The 27,512-nt window shown below is 42.2% G+C and overlaps 2 protein-coding genes and 1 long non-coding RNA gene across 4 annotated transcripts; 1 reads left to right on the top strand and 2 right to left on the bottom strand.

Moving 5' to 3' along the window:
* Positions 1-1,941: 1,941 nt before the first annotated feature.
* On the bottom strand, positions 1,942-4,476 carry LOC124292545. The gene is made up of 2 exons (XR_006902475.1): positions 4,415-4,476; positions 1,942-3,452 (listed from the first exon to the last, which is right to left on the bottom strand). It is a non-coding gene; the product is annotated as an uncharacterized LOC124292545 (long non-coding RNA).
* A 349-nt stretch (positions 4,477-4,825) lies between these two features.
* LOC124292521 lies at positions 4,826-22,115 on the bottom strand. 2 transcript variants are annotated; one of them, XM_046729640.1, is made up of 6 exons: positions 21,931-22,115; positions 20,704-20,887; positions 10,465-10,683; positions 9,594-9,687; positions 9,112-9,222; positions 4,829-5,389 (listed from the first exon to the last, which is right to left on the bottom strand). In XM_046729640.1, the coding sequence occupies exons 1-6, from the start codon at positions 22,018-22,020 to the stop codon at positions 5,308-5,310; spliced, it is 780 nt and encodes a 259-aa protein (XP_046585596.1). In that variant the 5' UTR covers positions 22,021-22,115; the 3' UTR covers positions 4,829-5,307. The 2 variants fall into 2 exon arrangements, with proteins under 2 accessions (XP_046585597.1, XP_046585596.1); XM_046729641.1 differs by lacking the exon at positions 9,112-9,222 and having other exon boundaries at positions 4,826-5,389.
* Positions 22,116-24,670: 2,555 nt separating this feature from the next.
* LOC124292563 (trichohyalin-like) lies at positions 24,671-26,227 on the top strand. The gene has a single exon (XM_046729703.1). The coding sequence runs from the start codon at positions 24,671-24,673 to the stop codon at positions 26,225-26,227; it is 1,557 nt and encodes a 518-aa protein (XP_046585659.1).
* Positions 26,228-27,512: the final 1,285 nt, after the last annotated feature.

Genomic DNA, 27,512 nt, shown 5'->3' with positions numbered 1-27,512 from the left:
CAAAAATATACACAGTAATTACTGAATGCTGGTTACACATAATAAAACTGACATGATTCAATACACTTAACCACATAGGTAAAGAGGCTGTGGTTGATTGTATTGAACCATGTCAGTTTTATTGTGTACTTGTGTGTATTGGTTGTTAATATGGAGGACAACTGCTTCCTGGACCTCTCGAATGTACTGTTACCTGAAAGGTTGACGGATATGGCGACTAGGACCAACTTGTGTAAGGTACGGCCCCAAAACGTTACCGAGCCTCATTCAAGGTCGCTCTGACCGTGGAAGGCCCTCCATTGCCCGGACTGTAATCGACTGATTACTGTGTAATGATGGCCCAGCTGACGTACCATAGCTGTGAAGAACAACCCTCCCGAGTGCACTACGAATTATGTGTAGTCTGTGGCTGTGATATCCTGATCCGTGCATGGTCACAGGGGATGATCATACAAGACACCAGAGTTAAACACCCAAATTGCAGATATCATGAATGACAAGTTGGGTGTGACTACCAGGATCGGTTCTGACGTCACCGTCAAATATCGTTTATATCCTTACAATTGGAGTTCATGGCGACGTTATAATTCGTTATCTCGGGGCCTTAACTATTTTACAAGTATTATAACAAATGAACATGTTATTCGGATAACATTGTGTCTAAACGTAGCAGTATGGCGCGGTAACTTTGATGTAAGTGATGCTTGTGCTTGTTTGTATGTACACCTATACACGCCTGTTCAGGTTGTGAAACACATTATCAGCGCTGCAATAACAAACTGTTCTTATTTTCTATTTTGCTTTCAGACTAATACTTTAACAAGTAAATTAGACATAGTTCATCCTGGACATCATCTGAAAGCAGTCGCAGTTCTTCTCCCGTAATCATTTCCATCCTCTCAAAATGCTTGATTAAACTTCATATCATGAATCAAACACAAGTGCTATCACGTCCGCAAAAAGCCATTACTTCAATGTATAAATCTTCCATCTCTCCGACCTCCACAGTCCACTAAGTCTACACAGCTGTCATAAAGTGTATGACTATATGACCCTGGGAGAAGGATGGGTGCAGTGGCTGCTTCTTGTCGCCTCATACCGCCATCCTCAAATAGGATTATCTATTTACATCCCCAATACAGTCCTGCTGCTGTGTTTAGGTTGGCCGCCATACGACCAACCAGACAGTGATTAGGTCATTATTGTCTTCTGCAAAGGCCCAACCTTCCCGACATGCTTTGGAGGGACCCTGCAAGATTGCAGCCATTATTACCTTCAAATCCCAGTCTGTATAGGAACCTGATAAACATCAACCCATAAAACACCGCTAAAGAAAACTTTATATCTCTGCTGTTCAGCGGAAGGTTCTTTCATCAAAGGAAAGTATAAATGTGCTTGAATAAATATGTTGATGTTGCAACACTTGACAGCGTTTATATTTGTGCTCTTGTATAAGTCAAGGAAAATATTTGTTTCTGAAAGTTTGGCAGCTTAAAATAATAATCATTCTAGAACGGATCTGTCACATTCGGACCTTCAACTTTTTTTGCACTGCTCTGTCCAAATATGATTTCAGCCATCTTCCTCAATTATCTAGTGTGTTACAGCACCAGATTATCAGATAAATACCGTGCTACAGGACATTCCCCAGCAAGGCTTCCAGGAAATGACCCGTCACAACTGAATCTCTCTTATCATAAGATTTCTTACGGCTGTGACTGGAATCCAAATGTCTGTTTATGTCAGTGTGTCTTCTGAACCTGGTTTAACATGAAACTATGCCCAGGGTATATATCTTGATAGAACACAACACACTGGATAAACTATCACTTATAATTAAACAATGTAAACGTTTATGATGAATGGGTGGTTGACAGAAAAACAAGCATCAATTCCTGTATCAGTCTGTTGACATGGGCTGAAAGTAAGGACAAAGGTGAAGACATGTTGAAATGTTTATTGATATTAAAATAATATAAAAAAGAAATCAAACTAGTTTCATAAAACGTTTTTACAGAAATATGATCATGGCTGAAAACGTTTTAAGACAAATATGCCACTGAATGACTTTATGATGACAGGTTATCAAAAGTTCAATTCAATTCAGCTCATTCAACTGATTCCATTCAGGAGTACAGGTCCTGAGTATGGTCTGATGGAGCTGGCACACAAGAATGTATGTAAATACATGTAATACTGCAAGTAATAGTAATGGATTCTTATACAGGAGCTCTGACACACAGACGATGTAGCCACAGGCTATCAGTTACCTTGAAATAAAGTTAGCAACACAGACAGATGGATAGGTCAGCTGATATATCAAAAACAGAGAGCTATGAAAGACGTCATCATCCTTTAGGTTGTTGTGAAACAATAGACTTTATGGATACATTATGATGTTCTTGTTACAACCAGTTTTTCAGAGGCTGCCTTGTAGTGGAACAGAATATACAGAAGACCTTCTTTATAAGACAAATAATAACAAGAGAACCACAAACTTTTGATATGAACTTACATTTAAGGATGGCAAAATGCAGTTTCAGAAAGAATCTACAACAAAGTCTTGTTTTGCCTTATACAAATTAAATCTGGCAGAACATATATGGTTGCAACTGACCACTGCCATTGTTCATGGTAGCCCCATATCACAGAAATGCTTGCAGCGATCTTATAATGCTGCTCTTATGGTTTGAAAAATATATGTAGAATAAAAACAACAACAATACATTTATGTACAGAGTATTCAGACTTGATGTACAAGGTTTACTAACGATCACAAAGTGATTGCACCATTTCCTTTTGATCTTTCTGCAAGTAATGATTACCATGCCTGTGAGCAGTATATCTTGGAGAATGTCCATGGCCGACATAGATTATGATTGATTATTCCACCATTGCATACTTCCCCTTTGTTCCTGTGCCAGACATCTTGGGTGGAGTAACTCCTGACAACCTGGTCAGTTGGTTGTCACTCCACCCTCTTGGCCTGGAACAGACAACTCCGGAAATCCATGCAATAGCTATGTCATATGCAGCCTTCTTCATGGTCAGATCATCTAAATTTCAAAACTGTCATTTGAATTTTAAAAAAATACAGGACGAAAAGACTTTTCTAAAACTTCAGAAGAAAAACTGATTTCTCTCAAACAGTTATTGCCCATAAACCAAGTTCATCTCACTCCTGATCACAATATTAGCATCACAGTGTCCAGAACAACTTGTTCTCCAGTTGACATGATGGATGTTCCCTAGACTGGGACATCCTGTATAATGCTGATGGCACTTCTAAATAACACCGCCACCTCCCTGTACTCCCCTACACCCTTTCCCATCCCATGTAGACCCACACTATTCTCTATATAGCTCCCCTTTCTCTGTATACCAAGCCCTTTCTCACTATGCCCACTCAACTGTTTACAACAACACCTTTCTCAATGTACATGTCTCAACACCTACCCCTGTCTCAATGTACATGTCTCTATACCCACCCCTTCCTCAATGTACATGTCTCCATACCCACCCCTTTCTCAATGAACATGTCTCCATACCCACCCCTTTCTCAATATACATGTCTCTATACCCACCCCTTTCTCAATGTACGTCTCCATACCCACCCCCTTTCTCAATGTACATGTCTCTATAATACCCAACCCTTTCTCAATGTACATGTCTCTATACCTCTAACCCTGTCTCAATATACATGTCTCTATACCCACCCCTTTCTCTCAATGTACATGTCTCTATACCCACCCCTTTCTCAATATACATGTCTCTATATCCACCTTTCTCAATATACATGTCTCTATACCCACCCCTTTCTCAATATACATGTCTCTATACCCACCCCTTTCTCAATATACATGTCTCTATACCCACCCCTTTCTCAATATACATGTCTCTATACCCACCTCTTTCTCAATGTACATGTCTCTATACCCACCCCTTTCTCAATGAACATGTCTCAATACCCACCCCTTTCTCAATATACATGTCTCTATACCACCCCTTTCTCAATGTACATGTCTCCATACCCACCCCTTTCTCAATGTACATGTCTCTATACCCAACCCTGTCTCAATATACATGTCTCTATACCCACCCCTTTCTCAATATACATGTCTCTATACCCACCTCTTTCTCAATGTACATGTCTCCATACCCACCCCTTTCTCAATGTACATGTCTCTATACCCACCTCTTTCCCAATGTACATGTCTCTATACCCACCTCTTTCTCAATATACATGTCTCTATACCCACCTCTTTCTCAATGTACATGTCTCTATACCCACCTCTTTCTCAATGTACATGTCTCTATACCCACCTCTTTCTCAATGTACATGTCTCTATACCCACCCCTTCTCAATGTACATGTCTCTGTACCCACCACTTTCTCAATGTACATGTCTCTATACCCACCCCTTTCTCAATGTACATGTCTCCATACCCACCCCTTTCTCAATATACATGTCTCTATATCCACCTTTCTCAATATACATGTCTCTATACCCACCCCTAACTTCAATATACATGTCTCTATACCCACCCCTTTCTCAATATACATGTCTCTATACCCACCTCTTTTCTCAATGTACATGTCTCTATACCCACCCTTTCTCTCAATATACATGTCTCCATACCCTACCCTTTCTCAATATACATGTCTCTATACCCACACCTTTCTCAATATACATGTCTCTATACCCACCTCTTTCTCAATGTACATGTCTCTATACCCACCTCTTTATCAATACATGTCTCTATACCCACCCCTTTCTCAATATACATGTCTCTATACCCACCCCTTTCTCAATGCATATGTCTCTATACCCACCCCTTTCTCAATGTACATGTCTCTATACCCACCCCTTTCTCATCATACCCAACTCTTTATGCTAACCCCACTTCTGTATAGCCACCCTTTTCACTATATACCCTCCCACGACTCTATTCATCACCCCCTATCTGTGTGTACCAAACCACACCTCTGCATACCAACCATTTATTTATATATCCACTCGTTTCTCTATACAGCTTCTGTTAACCCTACATTCCCATCCCTATCTCTATATACTGACCCTTGCTTGTTTCTGTATATTTACCCTCAGCTACCTCTATATCCAGGATTTTATATACCCAAACATATCTCTGACCCAGTCATACTACACTACCTACCACTCTTCCACATATCCCATGCTACATATATATACCCACCCCTGCCTCCATATTCCTATGTCTCTTAGAACCCTACTCCCCATTAAATATGAGTCATCACCCCTCTCATGTAGGAGTTGCACAATCTCCAGGTCTAGATGAACCTGACATCCACTCCCATGTTAGAACTGCCTCTTTTTGCCTCATCACGATACTCGCCGACAACATCCTCATCCCTGCAACACAGAAACTCAAGGTAAACACACCCACATCCCTGCAACACAGAAACTCAAGGTAAATACACCCACATCCCTGCAACACAGAAACTCAAGGTAAATACACCCACATGCCTGCAACACAGAAACTCAAGGTAAACACACCCACATCCCTGCAACACAGAAACTCAAGGTAAATACACCCACATCCCTGCAACACAGAAACTCAAGGTAAATACACCCACATCCCTGCAACACAGAAACTCAAGGTAAACACACCCACATCCCTGCAACACAGAAGCTCAAGGTAAACACACCCACATCCCTGCAACACAGAAACCAAGGTAAATACACCCACATCCCTGCAACACAGAAACTCAAGGTAAATACACCCACATCCCTGCAACACAGAAACTCAAGGTAAACACACCCACATGCCTGCAACACAGAAACTCAAGGTAAACACACCCACATCCCTGCAACACAGAAACTCAAGGTAAATACACCCACATCCCTGCAACACAGAAACTCAAGGTAAACACACCCACATGCCTGCAACACAGAAACTCAAGGTAAACACACCCACATCCCTGTAATACAGAAACTCAAGGTAAATACACCCACATCCCTGCAACACAGAAACTCAAGGTAAACACACCCACATCCCTGCAACACAGAAACTCAAGGTAAACACACCCACATCCCTGCAATACAGAAAGTCAAGGTAAATACACCCACATCCCTGCAACACAGAAACTCAAGGTAAACACACCCACATCCCTGCAACACAGAAGCTCAAGGTAAACACACCCACATCCCTGCAACACAGAAACCAAGGTAAATACACCCACATCCCTGCAACACAGAAACTCAAGGTAAATACACTCACATCCCTGCAACACAGAAACTCAAGGTAAACACACCCACATGCCTGCAACACAGAAACTCAAGGTAAACACACCCACATCCCTGCAACACAGAAACTCAAGGTAAATACACCCACATCCCTGCAACACAGAAACTCAAGGTAAACACACCCACATCCCTGCAACACAGAAACTCAAGGTAAACACACCCACATCCCTGCAACACAGAAACTCAAGGTAAATACACCCACATCCCTGCAACACAGAAACTCAAGGTAAACACACCCACATGCCTGCAACACAGAAACTCAAGGTAAATACACCCACATCCCTGCAACACAGAAACTCAAGGTAAACACACCCACATGCCTGCAACACAGAAACTCAAGGTAAATACACCCACATCCCTGCAACACAGAAACTCAAGGTAAACACACCCACATCCCTGCAACACAGAAACTCAAGGTAAACGCACCCACATCCCTGCAACACAGAAGCTCAAGGTAAATACACCCACATCCCTGCAACACAGAAACTCAAGGTAAACACACCCACATCCCTGCAACACAGAAACTCAAGGTAAACACACCCACATGCCTGCAACACAGAAACTCAAGGTAAACACACTCTCATCCCTGCAACACAGAAACTCAAGGTAAACACACCCACATCCCTGCAACACAGAAACTCAAGGTAAACACACCCACATCCCTGCAACACAGAAGCTCAAGGTAAATACACCCACATGCCTGCAACACAGAAACTCAAGGTAAATACACCCACATCCCTGCAACACAGAAACTCAAGGTAAATACACCCACATCCCTGCAACACAGAAACTCAAGGTAAATACACCCACATCCCTGCAACACAGAAGCTCAAGGTAAACACACCCACATCACTGCAACACAGAAGCTCAAGGTAAACACACCCACATCCCTGCAACACAGAAACTCAAGGTAAATACACCCACATCCCTGCAACACAGAAACTCAAGGTAAATACACCCACATCCCTGCAACACAGAAACACAAGGTAAATACACCCACATCCCTCCAACACAGAAACTCAAGGTAAACACACCCACATCCCTGCAACACAGAAACTCAAGGTAAACACACCCACATGCCTGCAACACAGAAGCTCAAGGGAAACACACCCACATCCCTGCAACACAGAAACTCAAGGTAAACACACTCTCATCCCTGCAACACAGAAACTCAAGGTAAACACACCCACATCACTGCAACACAGAAGCTCAAGGTAAACACACCCACATGCCTGCAACACAGAAACTCAAGGTAAATACACCCACATCCCTGCAACACAGAAACTCAAGGTAAATACACCCACATCCCTGCAACACAGAAACTCAAGGTAAATACACCCACATCCCTCCAACACAGAAACTCAAGGTAAACACACCCACATCCCTGCAACACAGAAACTCAAGGTAAACACACCCACATGCCTGCAACACAGAAACTCAAGGTAAATACACCCACATCCCTGCAACACAGAAACTCAAGGTAAATACACCCACATCCCTCCAACACAGAAACTCAAGGTAAACACACCCACATCCCTGCAACACAGAAACTCAAGGTAAACACACCCACATGCCTGCAACACAGAAGCTCAAGGGAAACACACCCACATCCCTGCAACACAGAAACTCAAGGTAAACACACTCTCATCCCTGCAACACAGAAACTCAAGGTAAACACACCCACATCCCTGCAACACAGAAACTCAAGGTAAATAGACCCTCATCCAGCAAAATAGCTACTAAGGTAAATACACTGTCATGTTCATGTTTCAGATAAACAATCACTAGTGTAGTGGTCATATTGCAGGTAATCAAGGCACTACTGTGGTTTCCATATTACAGGTATTCACTCACTGTCTTTGTCTTTATACAATAAAAACAATTTCCAGTGTCATTTACATGACAGATTTACAACTGTGGGAATCACATTACAGGCAAACAGGCACCACTCATATAACAGCCCTGTAATTCCCCAACATATACCACATCTGTAAAATAATGACTGGACACTAATGCATAAGGAGCTAAGTATTCCCTTAATTTCATCCCTTGACTTGTCCCGATATACCTGATCAAGGCTGCAGTCTGAGCCTGTAACTAGTCAACATAGTCCACATGTATGAAGCAGTGACCTGATACCACTGGAGATGGAGCCTAAACTATTCAACACAGTCCACATGTATGAAGCAGTGACCTGATACTACTGGAGACAGAGCCTGAACTATTCAACACATTCCACATGTATGAAGCAGTGACCTGATACCACTGGAGACGGAGCCAGAACTATTCAACACAGTCCACATGTATGAAGCAATGACCTGATACCACTGGAGACGGAGCCTAAACTATTCAACACAGTCCACATGTATGAAGCAGTGACCTGGTACCACTGGAGATGGAGCCTAAACTATTCAACACAGTCCACATGTATGAAGCAGTGACCTGATACTACTGGAGACGGAGCCTAAACTATTCAACACAGTCCACATGTATGAAGCAGTGACCTGATACCACTGGAGCCTAAACTATTCAACACAGTCCACATGTATGAAGCAGTGACCTGATACCACTGGAGCCTAAACTATTCAACACAGTCCACATGTATGAAGCAGTGACCTGCTACCACTGGAGATGGAGCCTAAACTATTCAACACAGTCCACATGTATGAAGCAGTGACCTGATACCACTGGAGATGGAGCCTAAACTATTCAACACAGTCCACATGTATGAAGCAGTGACCTGATACTACTGGAGACGGAGCCTGAACTATTCAACACAGTCCACATGTATGAAGCAGTGACCTGATACTACTGGAGACAGAACTGACCTCAGTTCCAGGTTCCCGTAGCAGATATGAATGTCACTGGCAGCCTTCAGGATCTTCACTGCAATCTTTCCCTTGACATCTCGGGCTCTCTCCTCCGCTGTCAGTGTCAATCTAGCAGACGAAGTCAACATATCATGATTGATGGCGTCACTACTTTAGGTATAGTTATCACATTTTGGTTGACAGGTCTATATATGGTTCACTAATAACTATTTGTAATGTAGACATTATTCTTGTTTCAGAAGATAGTTCATATGTATATGCATGCAACATAAAGAGGATTCGATGTGGATGTGTGGCGACATGTGTCATCAAATCGTTATCAACCATATCCCTGCACATGTCCAAGGTGACCAGTGACAAACAGCAATATGGAATAATAACTACAATGTAGGACACGAAATTGTTCTCCCCAACCCCACCTCCCAGTAGTGGACATTTAACCCCCAGTGAACTGAGCAGAATATACAAGTCCTGCCTACCTGATACACGACTTGTCAGGTGTGGACTGGAGACCAGCAATAGTTCTATCCTCCTCATCTACAGGATCACCACTGTCTCCAACACTCAGCTCATCTGTAGCACAATAGGAGGGTCTCTAGGAATTTCATTTAAACATATAGCCATACTAAGTCAATCTTAGCTTTGTAATACTGCTGTTTTTGTGTTGATGCCATGTTCTTGAGACTAGTGATAAGGTAAAGGTGTTTGCAAAACCTGAAAGTAACATTTCATCAGCCATTCACACTAAATCTGCACACGTACACACTGAGCTGCACACCTGCACATTAAGCAGCACACCTGCACATTTAGCAGCACACCTGCACACTGAACTGTACACCTGAACATTGAACTGCACAAATGCACACTTTTGCACACTGAGCTGCACACCTGCACACTGAGTTGCATGCCTGCACACTGAGCTGCACATCTGCACATTGAACTGCACACCTGCACACTAAGCTGCACACCGACACACTCAGCTGCACACCGGCACATTGAACTGCACAAATGCACACTGAGCTACATGCCTGCCCACTGAGCTGCACACCTGCTCACTGAACTTCACAAATGCACACTGAGCTGCATACCTGCTCTGAGCTGTGCACACTGAACTGCACACCTGCACATTGAACTGCACATCTGCACACTGAGCTGGACATTTGCACACTGAGCTGCACACCTGCACACTGAGCTGCACATCCACTCATCTCCAAAATTCATTCACCTGTGCACCAATTATTTATATTATCAGTCACAAATATTTTAAGTGGCTAATAGATTGATCATTTGGTCTGAATACAATGGTAGTATCAGCTTCCTTGTCACTATGTCTGTTGTTAAGTAGCCTACCAGTGAATGTCAGCTTGTAGTAGAGGTGGTTGGGTACTCTGAGGCCGGGCCAGGAGTAATCATTGCCCTCCTCCTTAGTCTGTGTGGGCCTGACCCTTGTGCCATCCTTAGCCTCCATCCCTCGGCCATACACATAGAACAGCTTCTTCTGATTCACCCTGGCTGGGCCCTTGGTGACATACATGAACTTGTATGCATCCTCCTTGCTGGGGTCGGCACCTGCAACGTGGGACACCTCTTACAGTTCCTCATATGCAGCAGTATATCACCATCTATGGCAGTGAAACTATACTGACTGACTGAGTTTGGTTTTACGCCGCTTTTAGCAATATTCCAGCAACATCACGGCGGGGGACACCAGAAATGGGCTTCACACATTGTGCCCATGTGGGGATTCGAACCCCGGGTCTTCGGCGTGACGAGCCAATGCTTTAACCATTAGGTTACCCCACCGCCCCCAGTGAAACTATACACTCCATCAGCTTGCACCTGGGGGGTTGGTACCTAAGTAAATGTGGCTGAAAATGTGTAAGCAGTATGGGTGTCAAGTTGTAGTCCATGATGTCTCCTTGTGTTCCAGATTAGATTGTGTGTGGAGGAGGTATTCGGCAATATGTCTCTACTTGGTACAGCACAAACACTACACATCTGAATATTATCCATTGCAATTCAACTTTACACTAGTTATCAATAAAGAAATTTTAAGGGAAATTAAAACTGTTTGATTACAGTTAAGCCATATCATCTTGATTCCTGAAAAACTCTTTCTCAATTACCAGGAAGTGTGCTTTCAAAATGAGATTTAGCAACGACAATTATTATTCATAGTTTCACTGTAGCTCCAAGCTGTGTGTGGCTTTGTTCTCATGTAAAACACTACCAAATACTTAACTTTTCTGTCACATTTCACAAAAATGAAAAATAAACTTGAAATATTATGATTGTGTTCATCACACCTACATAGTTTACTTGCATGAGGCTCAAAGGTTACTTCTATTTTTTTAACTTGACCACTCATTAAGGATTTGAGAAAAATATGTATGTACTCTAATAAAGAAAAAAGGCATCTCAAGATGTACTCTCTCAAACAAACCAATCTTGTATCTCAACTTCATCATAAAAACGTTTCATATTTTACATCTTCAAAGGTGGGAAATGTTAGATGTTGACATACATAATGACTTACCCTGCAGATGTACAATCCACCGATTGGTAAAAAGTGTTGTTGATAAGACTTGAATAGGAATGGGAAAATTGAAGGTGCTGAAGGTTCTGAGGGCATTTTTGTGGTAGACATTATTCTAAGCTGTTTTTAGCAGCTTTTTCTTGCGATGCAGGAAATGCATTCCTTGTACCTCTCGATTAGGTATAGACTGTGTGCTAAACTGTTTAAACCAGCTGATGGAAACAATAGGAGGATCCAGAGGGGGGTGCAGGGGTCCTGAAAGTTTATTAGATGACCATTGAAACTCTCATGAAAACGGGTGAAAATGAAGTGTGCATCCCCATTTCTCAAAAGTGTGCAACCCCCATTTCTCAAAAAGCTGTATCCGCCCCTGGAAACATCTGACAAGAAACTAAATCTGTGAGAACTGCCAGACGTACTATAAAAATGCAGTGCTCAAAATTAGTTGCACTGGAAAAAGCAAAAATACTCCCAAGGCCTTCATTATTCTGTCTGAGGTGAGGTGAGGTGAAATTGGGTTTTACGTCGTGCTTGAGAATATTTCGCTCATATGACGACGTGCATGCGTGTGTATGTGTATGTGCGGATGCTTGTACTAGCCCAGACTGAAGCTGGTTTTATAGTGCTAGCCCACTGAGATACCATGCCGCATGAATACCCCACTCAGACACATTATACTGACTCCGAGCCGACCAGTCCTTGTTGTACCCAGTAATGCCGAACGCCAGGCAGGGACCAACAAGTACCATATTTTAACGTCTTTTGGTATGACGCGGTCGGGGATCGAACCCGCGACCTTCCGCTCTCCGGGCTATTCTGTCTGAAACCTCAACAGCAGCAATTGTTTTAAATTCATCCATACTGTCTGGAGCGTAACTACTAGCTAATAAGTATTTTAAGTTGCTGGAATGAAGACTTAACAACCTGCATAACTGAGGATGAGCCTTGAATAGCACACCAGAATAGAGATCTAACACCCTCCATAACTGAGGATAAGCCTTGAATAGCACACTGGAATAGAGGTCTTACACCCTGCATAACTGAGGATGAACCTTGAATACCACACTGGAATAGAGGTCTAACACCCTGCATAAATGAGGATGAGTCTTGAATACCACACTAGAATAGAGATCTAACACCCTGCATTACTGAGGATGAGCTTTGAATACCACACTGGGATAGAGGTCTAACACCCTGCATAGCTGAGGATGAGTTTTGAATAGCACACTAGAATAGAGATCTAACACCCTGCATAACTGAGGATGAGCCTTCAATAGCATACTGGAATAGAGGTCTAACACCCTGCATAACTGAGGATGAGCCTTCAATAGCATACTGGAATAGAGATCTAACACCCTGCATAACTGAGGATGAGCCTTGAATAGCACACTGGAATAGAGATCTAACACCCTGCATAACTGAGGATGAGCCTTGAATAGCACACTGGGATAGAGATCTAACACCCTGCATAACTGAGGATGAGCCTTGAATAGCACACTGGAATAGAGATCTAACACCCTGCATAACTGAGGATGAGTCTTGAATACCACACTGGAATAGAGATCTAACATCCTGCATAACTGAGGATGAGCCTTGAATAGCACACTGGGATAGAGATCTAACACCCTGCATAACTGAGGATGAGCCTTGAATAGCACACTGGAATAGAGGTCTAACACCCTGCATAACTGAGGATGAGCCTTGAATAGCACACTGGAATAGAGATCTAACACCCTGCATAACTGAGGATGAGTCTTGAATACCACACTGGAATAGAGATCTAACATCCTGCATAACTGAGAATGAGCCTTGAATAGCACACTGGAATAGAGGTCTAACACCTTGGATAACTGAGGATGAGTTTTGAATACCACACTGGAATAGAGATCTAACACCCTGCATAACTGAGGATGAGTCTTGAATACCACACTGGAATAGAGATCTAACACCCTGCATAACTGAAGATGAGTTTTCAATACCACACTAGAATAGAGATCTAACACCCTGCATAACTGAGGATGAGCCTTGAAAAGCACACTGGAATAGAGATCTAACACCCTGCATAACTGAGGATGGGCCTTGAATACCACACTGGAATAGAGATTTAACAACCTGCATAACTGAGGATGAGCCTTGAATAGCACACTGGAATAGAGATTTAACACCCTGCATAACTGAGGATGAGCCTTGAATAGCACACTGGAATAGAGATCTAACACCCTGCATTACTGAGGATGAGCCTTGAATACCACACTGGAATAGAGATCTAACACCCTGCATAACTGAGGATGAGCCTTGAATAGCACACTGGAATAGAGGTCTAACATCCTGTATAACTGAGGATGAGTCTTAAATAGCACACTGGAATAAAGGTCTAACACCCTGCATAACTGAGGATGAGCCTTGAATACCACACTGAATTAAAGGTCTAACATCCTGCATAACTGAGGATGAGCTTTGAATACCACACTGGAATAGAGGTCTAACACCCTGGATAACTGAGGATGAGTTTTGAATAGCACACTGGAATAGAGATCTAACACCCTGCATAACTGAGGGTGAGTTTTGAATAGCACACTAGAATAGAGATCTAACACCCTGCATAACTGAGGATGAGCCTTCAATAGCATACTGGAATAGAGGTCTAACACCCTGCATAACTGAGGATGAGCCTTCAATAGCATACTGGAATAGAGATCTAACACCCTGCATAACTGAGGATGAGCCTTCAATACCACACTAGAATAGAGGTTTAACACCCTGCATAACTGAGGATGAGCCTTGAATAGCATACTGGAATAGAGATCTAACACCCTGCATTACTGAGGATGAGCCTTGAAAAACACACTGTAATAGAGATCTAACACCCTGCATAACTGAGGATGAGCCTTGAAAAGCACACTGGAATAGAGATCTAACACTCTGCATAACTGAAGATGGGCCTTGAATACCACACTGGAATAGAGATTTAACACCCTGCATAACTGAGGATGAGCCTTGAATACCACACTGGAATAGAGATCTAACACCCTGCATTACTGAGGATGAGTCTTGAATACCACACTGGAATAGAGGTCTAACATCCTGCATAACTGAGGATGAGTCTTAAATAGCACACTGGAATAGAGGTCTAACACCCTGCATAACTGAGGATGAGCCTTGAATACCACACTGGAATAGAGGTCTAACACCCTGCATAACTGAGGATGAGCTTTGAATACCACACTGGAATAGAGGTCTAACACCCTGGATAACTGAGGATGAGCCTTGAATACCACACTGGAATAGAGGTCTAACACCCTGCATAACTGAGGATGAGCCTTGAATACCACACTGGAATAGAGGTCTAACACCCTGGATAACTGAGGATGAGCCTTCAATACCACACTGGAATAGAGATCTAACATCCTGTATAACTGAGGATGAGCCTTGAATTCACACTGGAATAGAGATCTAACACCCTCCATAACTGAGGATGAGCCTTGAATACCACACTGGAATAGAGATCTAACACCCTGCATAACTGAGGATGAGCCTTCAATACCACACTAGAATAGAGGTCTAACACCCTGCATAACTGAGGATGAGCCTTGAATAGCACACTGGAATAGAGATCTAACACCCTGCATAACTTAACTGAGGATGAGCCTTGAATAGCACACTGGAATAGAGATCTAACACCCTGCATAACTGAGGATGAGCCTTGAATAGCACACTGGAATAGAGGTCTAACACCCTGTATAACTGAGGATGAGCCTTGAATTCACACTGGAATAGAGATCTAACACCCTCCATAACTGAGGATGAGCCTTGAATACCACACTGGAATAGAGATCTAACACCCTGCATAACTGAGGATGAGCCTTCAATACCACACTAGAATAGAGGTCTAACACCCTGCATAACTGAGGATGAGCCTTGAATAGCACACTGGAATAGAGATCAAACATCCTGTATAACTGAGGATGAGCCTTGAATACCACACTGGAATAGAGGTCTAACACCCTGCATAACTGAGGATGAGCCTTGAATACCACACTGGAATAGAGGTCTAACACCCTGCATAACTGAGGATGAGTCTGGAATACCACACTGGAATAGAGGTCTAACACCCTGTATAACTGAGGATGAGCCTTGAAAACCACACTGGAATAGAGGTCTAACACCCTGTATAACTGAGGATGAGTCTTGAATACCACACTGGAATAGAGGTCTAACACCCTGCATAACTGAGGATGAGCCTTGAATAGCACACTGGAATAGAGGTCTAACACCCTGCATAACTGAGGATGAGCCTTGAATACCACACTGGAATAGAGGTCTAACACCCTGCATAACTGAGGATGAGCCTTGAATAGCACACTGGAATAGAGGTCTAACACCCTGCATAACTGAGGATGAGCCTTGAATACCACACTGGAATAGAGATCAAACATCCTGTATAACTGAGGATGAGCCTTGAATACCACCCTGGAATAGAGGTCTAACACCCTGCATAACTGAGGATGAGCCTTGAATACCACACTGGAATAGAGGTCTAACACCCTGTATAACTGAGGATGAGTCTTGAATACCACACTGGAATAGAGATCTAACACTCTGCATAACTGAGGATGAGCCTTGAATAGCACACTGGAATAGAGGTCTAACACCCTGCATAACTGAGGATGAGTCTTGAATAGCACACTGGAATAGAGGTCTAACACCCTGCATAACTGAGGATGAGTCTTGAATAGCACACTGGAATAGAGGTCTAACACCCTGCATAACTGAGGATGAGTCTTGAATACCACACTGGAATAGAGATCTAACACCCTGTATAACTGAGGATGAGCCTTGAATAGCACACTGGAATACAGGTCTAACACCCTGCATAACTGAGGATGAGTCTTGAATACCACACTTGAATAGAGATCTAACACCCTGCATAACTGAGGATGAGCCTTGAATAGCACACTGGAATAGAGATCTAACACCCTCCATAAATGAGGATGAGTCTTGAATAGCATACTGGAATAGAGGTCTAACACCCTGCATAACTGAGGATGAGCCTTGAATACCACACTGGAATAGAGATCTAACACCCTGCATAACTGAGGATGAGCCTTGAATAGCATACTGGAATAGAGGTCTAACACCCTGCATAACTGAGGATGAGTCTTGAATAGCACACTGGAATAGAGATCTAAAACCCTGCATAATTGAGGATGAGCCTTGAATAGCACACTGGAATAGAGATCTAACACCCTCCATAAATGAGGATGAGTCTTGAATAGCATACTGGAATAGAGGTCTAACACCCTGCATAACTGAGGATGAGTCTTGAATACCACACTAGAATAGAGATCTAACACCCTGCATAACTGAGGATGAGCCTTGAATAGCACACTGGAACAGAGATCTAACACCCTCCATAAATGAGGATGAGTCTTGAATAGCATACTGGAATAGAGGTCTAACACCCTGCATAACTGAGGATGAGCCTTGAATACCACACTGGAATAGAGATCTAACACCCTGCATAACTGAGGATGAGCCTTGAATAGCATACTGGAATAGAGGTCTAACACCCTGCATAACTGAGGATGAGTCTTGAATAGCACACTGGAATAGAGATCTAACACCCTGCATTACTGAGGATGAGCTTTGAATACCACACTGGGATAGAGGTCTAACACCCTGCATAACTGAGGATGAGCCTTGAATAGCACACTGGAATAGAGATCTAACATCCTGCATAACTGAGAATGAGCCTTGAATAGCACACTGGAATAGAGGTCTTACACCTTGGATAACTGAGGATGAGTTTTGAATACCACACTGGAATAGAGATCTAACACCCTGCATAACTGAGGATGAGCCTTGAATACCACACTGGAATAGAGATCTAACACCCTGCATAACTGAGGATGAGTCTTGAATACCACACTGGAATAGAGATCTAACATCCTGCATAACTGAGGATGAGCCTTGAATAGCACACTGGGATAGAGATCTAACACCCTGCATAACTGAGGATGAGCCTTGAATAGCACACTGGAATAGAGGTCTAACACCCTGCATAACTGAGGATGAGCCTTGAATAGCACACTGGAATAGAGGTCTAACACCTTGGATAACTGAGGATGAGTTTTGAATACCACACTGGAATAGAGATCTAACACCCTGCATAACTGAGGATGAGTCTTGAATACCACACTGGAATAGAGATCTAACACCCTGCATAACTGAAGATGAGTTTTTAATACCACACTAGAATAGAGATCTAACACCCTGCATAACTGAGGATGAGCCTTTAAAAGCACACTGGAATAGAGATCTAACACCCTGCATAACTGAGGATGGGCCTTGAATACCACACTGGAATAGAGATTTAACAACCTGCATAACTGAGGATGAGCCTTGAATACCACACTGGAATAGAGATTTAACACCCTGCATAACTGAGGATGAGCCTTGAATAGCACACTGGAATAGAGATCTAACACCCTGCATTACTGAGGATGAGCCTTGAATACCACACTGGAATAGAGATCTAACACCCTGCATAACTGAGGATGAGCCTTGAATACCACACTGGAATAGAGGTCTAACATCCTATTAACTGAGGATGAGTCTTAAATAGCACACTGGAATAAAGGTCTAACACCCTGCATAACTGAGGATGAGCCTTGAATACCACACTGGAATAAAGGTCTAACACCCTGCATAACTGAGGATGAGCTTTGAATACCACACTGGAATAGAGGTCTAACACCCTGGATAACTGAGGATGAGTTTTGAATAGCACACTGGAATAGAGATCTAACACCCTGCATAACTGAGGATGAGTTTTGAATAGCACACTAGAATAGAGATCTAACACCCTGCATAACTGAGGATGAGCCTTGAATAGCACACTGGAATAGAGATCTAACACCCTGCATTACTGAGGATGAGCCTTGAATACCACACTGGAATAGAGATCTAACACCCTGCATAACTGAGGATGAGCCTTGAATACCACACTGGAATAGAGGTCTAACATCGTGTATAACTGAGGATGAGTCTTAAATAGCACACTGGAATAAAGGTCTAACACCCTGCATTACTGAGGATGAGCCTTGAAAAGCACACTGGAATAGAGATCTAACACTCTGCATAACTGAGGATGAGCCTTGAAAAGCACACTGGAATAGAGATCTAACACTCTGCATAACTGAAGATGGGCCTTGAATACCACACTGGAATAGAGATTTAACACCCTGCATAACTGAGGATGAGCCTTGAATACCACACTGGAATAGAGATCTAACACCCTGCATTACTGAGGATGAGTCTTGAATACCACACTGGAATAGAGGTCTAACATCCTGCATAACTGAGGATGAGTCTTAAATAGCACACTGGAATAGAGGTCTAACACCCTGCATAACTGAGGATGAGCCTTGAATACCACACTGGAATAGAGGTCTAACACCCTGCATAACTGAGGATGAGCCTTGAATAGCATAGTGGAGTAGAGATCTAACACCCTGCATAACTGAGGATGAGTCTTGAAAAGCACACTGGAATAGAGATCTAACACCCTGCATAACTGAGGATGAGTCTTGAATAGCACAGGCCATTTTCTGCTATGAAACAGGGTTTTGTTTTATTGGTACACAATCCAAGATATTTTCAGGGTGCATCAATTACTTTCAAGCATTCTGTAACACACAAAAATACAAAACATATACAAGGCTCTCCTTCATCCTTCATGGAGGGGGTCAGACGCCACTGATGCCCTAACATACTGATGATTGTGATATCTTTTGATGATTGTCATAACCATCTCCAAATATGTGAATCATATTTGGGGACAGATTTATTCCGATACAACATCAATCTGCATGGAGATCTGAGGACATGCCCATAGCACCCATCCAAACAACAACTCCATGCCAGGCTTCTGTTTTCTCAGTATGAGTTAGTGAAGCACTGAGGCGTGACTGAACCATTTATTGAAAACAAAGGTATTGGCATGTTTTGAATGTAATGTTTTGGATATTTTATTCACCCTTTCATATGGGAGTAGCATGTATGGAGTATATGTGTTTTGAATGTAATGTTTTGGATATTTTATTCACCCTTTCATATGGGAGTAGCATGTATGGAATATATGTGTTTTGTATGTAATGTTTTGGATATTTTATTCACCCTTTCATATGGGAGTAGCATGTATGGAATATATGTGTTTTGAATGGAATGTTTTGGATATTTTATTCACCCTTTCATATGGGAGTAGCATGTATGAAATATATGTGTTTTGTATGTAATGTTTTGGATATTTTATTCACCCTTTCATATGGGAGTAGCATGTATGGAATATATGTGTTTTGAATGTAATGTTTTGGATATTTTATTCACCCTTTCATATGGGAGTAGCATGTATGGAATATATGTGTTTTGAATGTAATGTTTTGGATATTTTATTCACCCTTTCATATGGGAGTAGCATGTATGGAATATATGTGTTTTGCATGGTTTTCTTTCATAATTATTTATGTTTCCAAGTCTGGGAAGAAAAGAATTGAAACCAAACAATATTTTTCGAAACAAACCATCTGATCTGGTTCATTAACGCATACACTCAAATACTGTTGTGTTGAACTTTGATGTGTTAACCTACAGATGTCTCTAAGTACAAGTTTGCTTCCTGGGTAATCCTTCTTTAGTCATAGTTGTGGTTATGTTGAACTTGAAGAATTTAATTTGATTCCTTAACTTTGACACTGGTTTTTGACTGTACTTCCTTCATTTATGATAGGTGGTCAAAGTTCATATTGAGTTTACCAGATGCAATCTTGTGGGAGGTATTCACAGATCTTGATGCAGAGAAGTATCGTTTCAAAGTAATAAAAATGAGAGAGACTGCCTCTTATTCAAAAGTTTTGGATAATATATCACAGCATTTCAAAATGGAGGTGAGGTGAAATTGGGTTTTACATCGTGCTTGAGAATATTTCGCTCATATGACGACGTCATTTCAAAATGGAATTAACTGAATACTGTCACTGGGTGGAGAATCTTACCTTGACTGAAATCATTCAGTCTTGCATGATAGAAGTAGTGTTGTTTGAAATTTGTGTCCTTTCCTTCAAATGGCCGTTCAATTCGTTTTGTTTTGTCTGCTGGTTCCCCATCATAGGTGCCACAGCGGTAGCGTATAGTGCCATGCTGTACATCCACCAAGACGGGGCAGTCCATCACTGAGGCCTGCACAGATAGACACCACAGCTACAGTAAGGAGCCAGGTGTACTGCACCTTTCCCCAGTAGTTTCACCAGTCAATATCAATATCTTGCTTCTTATGAGCCTAAATTGTCACATATGCTACATAATAATCAAGCTGACTTTTATTAATTAGTAACCTGCAAAAGAAATCGACAAAAAGAATAAAATTCCCCTTCCCAGTCCCATGTCAGTTCAAAAGAAAATGTGATAACAAACGCAAATATATGTTTAACTGGCGTAATGATGAGGTGAAACAGGTCAAAACAGTACTACACTTGTACACTACTACCTCAATGAAATATAATATAATGGAGCCCACTGGTGAGCAGCATTTTTTAGGTTTAGGAACAGAAATGACCTAGGCTTGCCAATGATTATAGACATGCAAGACCTGTAATGGACTCTATGACTGACTACCAACACTATAGCTCATAAACATATGGATATAGATCTAGTCAGCAGTCTAGAATGCCAATGTAGACAAAGTATTTACATTGGCTAAAATCAATCATTTGACAATTGATGTGTAAACAGTATACTAGTACTACTACTAGTATTAAATCCGTTATTAGACGTGCAATCAGATACAGTTCCTCAAAAACACAGCAAATGATTATATAGATGAACTGACATAGGAATTAGCCTACGAGTTTTTATTTGTATTGAAAATAAGTTGTCTCTAAAATAGCTCTTAAATTATTGTTAAAGTTTTTTCCAAAAACATATAAGGATCCTGAATTTTCAAAGTCTACTCCATGTACTCATTTGGTCGACCGACCATGATGTTACCAACAAACTAATGATCCCAGTGAGCACAGCCGAGAGCCGCGATGCGGTCCTATACAGTCAAGACATGACCCTGCATCGCGATGCGGTCCTAGAATCTATACAGTCAAGACATGACCCTGCATCGCGATGCAGTTCATGTCTTGACTGTATAGGACCACATCGCGGCTCTCGGCTACAGTGAGCAAAGAGCGTAGTCTACATGAACACTGACACAAGCCAATCATCCAAAGTTTTACCTTATTTTCTTTCTTTGACAGTTTTTCATTATACACCACACGTGGGTTGGCCGTCACTCCGACAGCTGGGCCACTACTACCACTTCCCATTGTTATGAAATATCAAACTGTCATTCCGTTTTTCGGCGCTGAACAATATGCGAATTATATCAACTCTCACCAGATGGGGTATTATAGCGTCATAATTACCACGGACAACTGTCATGGCGCTGGGTCACGTGAGTGCATTTCAACCAATCCCTTTGAAACTGTAGCCTCCTGTACGCCTCGCAGGACTGGGATCTTTCTATGCAATTCCATATGAATCAGATCGACCCAACGGCTGCGTATCTGAAACAATCGCACAAGCTAATCACATGGGTTAGCGACTTTTACTTCAGCTGTGATAGATCGGGCAAAACTACACTTCGATCATTACACTGCACTTAGGGGGAGAGCAAATTTAAATACTTATTATAAAGTGCATTTGGTTACAAATGGTAGTGTATGAAAGTATAGGTATAGTTTTATCCCAAAATATATCAACAATTTCTACACGGTGTGTCATTTCAATAATGATTTTTAAAAAATGGTAAAAAATTCTTTTGACAGATGCATATATTGTTTACCCGTTGGAGTAAGCACTACTGGCATTTTTTAATGAAAGTATAGGTATAGTTTTATCCCAAAATATATCAGCAATTTCTACACGGTGTGTCATTTCAATAATGATTTTTAAAAAGTGATAAAAACTTCTTTTGACAGATGTATATATTGTTTACCCGTTGGAGTAAGCGCTACTGGCATTTTTTAAAGAAAACATATTCTTCATGAAAGACGAAATATTTTTTGAAATTAGTAAACACAGATTAAACGCGTTCATCAAATTAACGATCAAATGCACACTACACTATAACAATAACTATACATCGAGCCAGTCAATTCATGACTTGCAGCAAGCCAGTGTTTGGGAACAACATCGATCGTCTCTCCTCGTGATTCAATTAAGGGCTCAAACATCGTTAGAATATTGTGAAATAATGTATATCAGCACGAGTCAATAACAGTTTAAACCCCGTGTGTTGCATCGGACATATTATCAGATATTGTAGGATCTCACCCAAGCGATATCTCCTACAGCAACCACTTTTATGTGTTACCCATTCTAAGAGCTGGGAGAAGCTGTTAATATTATCTACACATTTTCTGTGAAAACAAAGGTCAAGGTTTTCATCAGCAACTATTAACCACTGAAATGGCATTTGTGAAAATTTTATATTATTTCTGAGTATTTTTTTTATGTTTCGAAAATGTTTAGATGCTAAAATATTAACCAAACACAAAATGAGTTAAATTGGGCGGACTATAAGCATGTCCAGGGCCCAAGATCGTGATTTTTACCATTTAATAGTACTGTTTTATCTTCATCCCCTAACCCGTGAAGATCTTCAGTAACCCATATGCTTGTCGTAAGAGGCGACTAACAGGATCGGGCGTCAGACTCGCTGACTTGGTTGATACAAGTCATCGTATCTCATATGCGTAGATCGATGCTCATGCTGTTGATCACTGGGTTGACTGGTTCAGGCACGATTATTTACAGAGCGCCACCATATAGCTGGAATATTGCTGAGTGCGGCGTAAAACTAAACTCACTCACTTACTCACTCTTCATCCCCTGACATTGTCTTTCCAGGAACGTCGGCCTTTTCGATACAGTTTTGTATCAGTTATTCATATATAGCTTTGTAAATATTGCACAAGCCAAATGAAAATCGTCTTGTTCATGTGGACCTTTATTCAGTTATGGTTTTGGTTATGTGTGGATCAATCAGAATGCTATATGCAGCCAGGAATTTATATCTTTGTTCACAGAAAGATGCATACCTATTGATCGACAAACATGGATGGAACAGGTTGGACTGTATCCTAAACTTGAATTATGTTCCAGCATCAAATTATGTTTTAAATTTGAAGATTACTTATCCGCTGTTAAGGTGTCCGGATATCGTATAGCACTATGTAGATTTCGCTGTTCTAACCATAGTTTACTACTTGAAGAAGGAAGAAAGTTTAACATCCCTCGTCACGAACGATTATGTCCATTATGTATCATTCCTTATATAGAATCCGAGTACCACTTTTGCATGGTCTGTCCATTTTATGATACTCTTAGCAACTCCATTTTACCAGTATATTACACTACCTATCCATCATTTGATAAGTTCATTCACTTATTATCATCTACAAACAACATCGATGTCATTAACAGTTTGCTCGATTTGTATTTCTTGGTATGAAAAAGCGTGTTCGATTTCTAAAAACTTAACATGTAACAACCTTGGCGCTCCACGTCAGTATAAGTCTGTATGTACTTGTATAATGGGCCGGTGGCCCCCCTACAGAAATCTCTCTCTCTCTCTCTCCTCTCTCTCTCTCTGGTGAAAGCTCTCTCTCTATGGTGAAAGCTGATACTTTTTTTACAATTTGTTCATGTAGTATACATCCTGTCCTGTTAGATAGCTGACATATATGTAAGGAACAAACTATATCATGGGTCTTTTAGAAAGAGACAGAGGTTGGGACAACAGGAAAGAGATAGAGGATGGGACAACAGGAAAGAGACAGAGGTGGGGACAACAGGAAAGAGACAGAGGTTGGGACAACAGGAAAGAGTCAGAGGTTGGGGCAACAGGAAAGAGTCAGAGGTTGGGGCAACAGGAAAGAGACAGAGGTGGGGAAAACAGGAAAGAGATAGAGGATGGGACAACAGGAAAGAGACAGAGGTGGGGACAACAGGAAAGAGACAGAGGTGGAAAGAGTCAGAGGTTGGGAGCAACAGGAAAGAGACAGAGGTGGGGAAGGAGAGACAGAGGTTGGGACAACAGGAAAGAGACAGAGGTTGGGGACAACAGGAAAAGAGACAGAGGAAAGGAAAGACAGAGGTGGGGACAACAGGAAAGAGACAACAGGAAAGAGTCAGAGGTGGGGACAACAGGAAAGAGAGACAGAGGTTGGGGCAACAGGAAAAGAGACAGAGGAAAGAGGGGACAACAGGAAAGAGACAGGGTTGGGGACAACAGGAAAGAGACAGAGGTGGGGACAACAGGAAAGAGTCAGAGGTTGGGACAACAGGAAAGAGACAGAGGTGGGGACAACAGGAAAGAGACAGAGGTTGGGACAACAGGAAAGAGATACAGAGGTGGGGACAACAGGAAAGAGACAGAGGTTGGGACAACAGGAAAGAGACAGAGGTGGGGACAAACAGAAAAGAGACAGAGGTGGGGACAACAGGAAAGAGATAGAGGTGGGGCAACAGGAAAGAGACAGAGGTGGGGACAACAGGAAAGAGACAGAGGTTGAGAACAACAGGAAAGAGACAGAGGTTGGGACAACAGGAAAGAGACAGAGGTGGGGACAACAGGAAAGAGACAGAGGTTGGGACAACAGGAAAGAGACAGAGGTGGGGACAACAGGAAAGAGACAGAGGTGGGGACAACAGGAAAGAGACAGAGGTGGGGCAACAGGAAAGAGAGACAGAAAGGTGGGGGACAACAGGAAAGAGAGAGAGAGGTGGGACAACAGGAAAAAGAGACAGAGGTGGGGACAACAGGAAAGAGACAGAGACAGGTTGGGACAACAGGAAAGAGACAGAGGAAAGAGACAACAGGGAAAGAGACAGAGGTGGGGACAACAGGAAAGAGACAGAGGTGGGGACAACAGGAAAGAGAGACAGAGGTTGGGACAACAGGAAAGAAGAGAGAAAGAGACAGTGGGGAAAGAGGAAAGGAAAGAGAGAAAAAGACAGAGGTTGGGGACAACAGGAAAGAGACAGAGGTGGGGAAACAGGAAAGAGACAGAGGTGGGGACAGCAGGAAAGAGAGACAGAGGTGGGGAAAGAGACAGAGGGGACAACAGGAAAGAGACAGAGGTGGGGACAACAGGAAAGAGACAGAGGTTGGGACAACAGGAAAGAGACAGAGGTGGGGACAACAGGAAAGAGACAGAGGTGGGACAACAGGAAAGAGATAGAGGTTGGGACAACAGGAAAGAGACAGACAGGGGACAACAGGAAAGACACAACAGGAAAGAGACAGAGGTGGAAAGAGGACAGGAAAGAAAGAGACAGAGGATGGGACAACAGGAAAGAGACAGAGGTGGGGACAGGAGGAAAGAGGATGGAGGAAAGAGGAAAGAGGATGGGAAACAGGAAAGAGGAGGGACAACAGGAAAAGAGATAGAGGATGGGACAACAGGAATGAGACAGAGGTGGGGACAACAGGAAAGAGATAGAGGTGGGGAAACAGGAAAGAGATAGAGGTAGGGACAACCCATTCCATTCCTTCCATTCCATCCATCCATCCTCCATCCATTCCATTCCATTCCATTCCATTCCATTCCATTCCATTCCATTCCATTCCATTCCATTCCATTCCATCCATCCATTCCATTCCATTCCTTCCATTCCATCCATTCCATTCCATTCCATTCCATCCATTCCATTCCATTCCTCATTCCATAGGATGGGACAACAGGAAAGAGATAGAGGTGGGGAAAACAGGAAAGAGAGACAGAGGTTGGGAAACAGGAAAGAGACAGAGGTTGGGGAAACAGGAAAGAGACAGAGACAGAGGTGGGGTGGGGAAAACAGGAAAGAGATAGAGGTGGGGAAACAGGAAAGAGACAGAGGTGGGAACAATTGGGACACCATCGGGACAACATTTTGATTCGGGATAATGGGAACAGACCTATGTAGGAAGCTTGTATTTTGGATATAACCTCATCGTAAATAGTACAAACAAGTAATTCATCACTGTATTGCAGGCACATTATAGTATGACCAGAAATTATTGAGAATTTTAGGAATATGTTTAATTGGATTTCTAGTATAAACAACCATGACCAGCTATCAAGTGCTTGGTTTCATTCAAGAGAGACAACTCCGTTACTCCTTTTTCATTAGTTTGTGAAGAGTTATCCCCTTTTGTTTACTTGCTAGCAGATGAAATTTTCAGTGATCCTCAGTATGAATAATGTAGAGAAGAGGAAATTGATTTTAGAGTATTATAACAAGGTCAGCTAAAGTGATTTCAAGTAGAACAGGCATCTCTTTGTCTACTGTTTTGAAAAATATTTCACATGGATATGGCATTGAGCACCAGGGAGGTGCAGGTAGGCCCAGAAAGTTGACTGTCGGTGACAGCAGGCGGCTTGGTATTCTTGTTTCTAAAAACAAACGAAGGAGTTTAGAAAACTTAAGGCTGGATTGATAGAGGAACTGTGGCTGTCTGTAAGGAGACCATTAGAACTGAGCTGCATGCAATGGGTTGGCAGAAAAGTCGAGGAATTCCATCACCAATCATGAAACCTGAACAAAAGGAGCGAAGGTTGAACTGGTGCTTACAGCATAGAAATTTTAACTGGGACAATGTGATTTTCTCAGATGAAAGTTCTGTTTGGCTGTTTCCTAATACACTGAAATTCTGGACCAAACAAACTGAAAAACCTTTGTATCAGCGCCCAAAGTACAGTACGAAATTTAACATGTGGGGAGGCATATCTGTGTTAGGGGCAATGCCCCTCTGTGTATTTGAAGGGAATAT

Source organism: Haliotis rubra, unplaced genomic scaffold (genome assembly GCF_003918875.1).
Source record: "Haliotis rubra isolate DU_JTF1 unplaced genomic scaffold, ASM391887v1 Scf52, whole genome shotgun sequence".
Lineage (NCBI taxonomy): Eukaryota > Metazoa > Mollusca > Gastropoda > Lepetellida > Haliotidae > Haliotis > Haliotis rubra.
Note: the sequence above shows the minus strand (reverse complement) of the source record. Positions and strands in the feature narration are given on the sequence as shown.

What these genes read in the sequence shown, in the direction of transcription:
- LOC124292521 (XM_046729640.1), bottom strand. Translation starts at nt 22,020, where the DNA reads ATGGGAAGTGGTAGTAGTGGCCCAGCTGTCGGAGTGACGGCCAACCCA. An exon ending in CTACAAGCTGACATTCACTG is followed by an intron (nt 9,688 to 10,464) that starts GTAGGCTACTTA and finishes ATTGTGCTACAG; the next exon opens with ATGAGCTGAGTGTTGGAGAC. An exon ending in CCTGACAAGTCGTGTATCAG is followed by an intron (nt 9,223 to 9,593) that starts GTAGGCAGGACT and finishes TTCGTCTGCTAG; the next exon opens with ATTGACACTGACAGCGGAGG.
- LOC124292563 (XM_046729703.1), top strand. Translation starts at nt 24,671, where the DNA reads ATGGGACAACAGGAAAGAGACAGAGGTGGGGACAACAGGAAAGAGACA.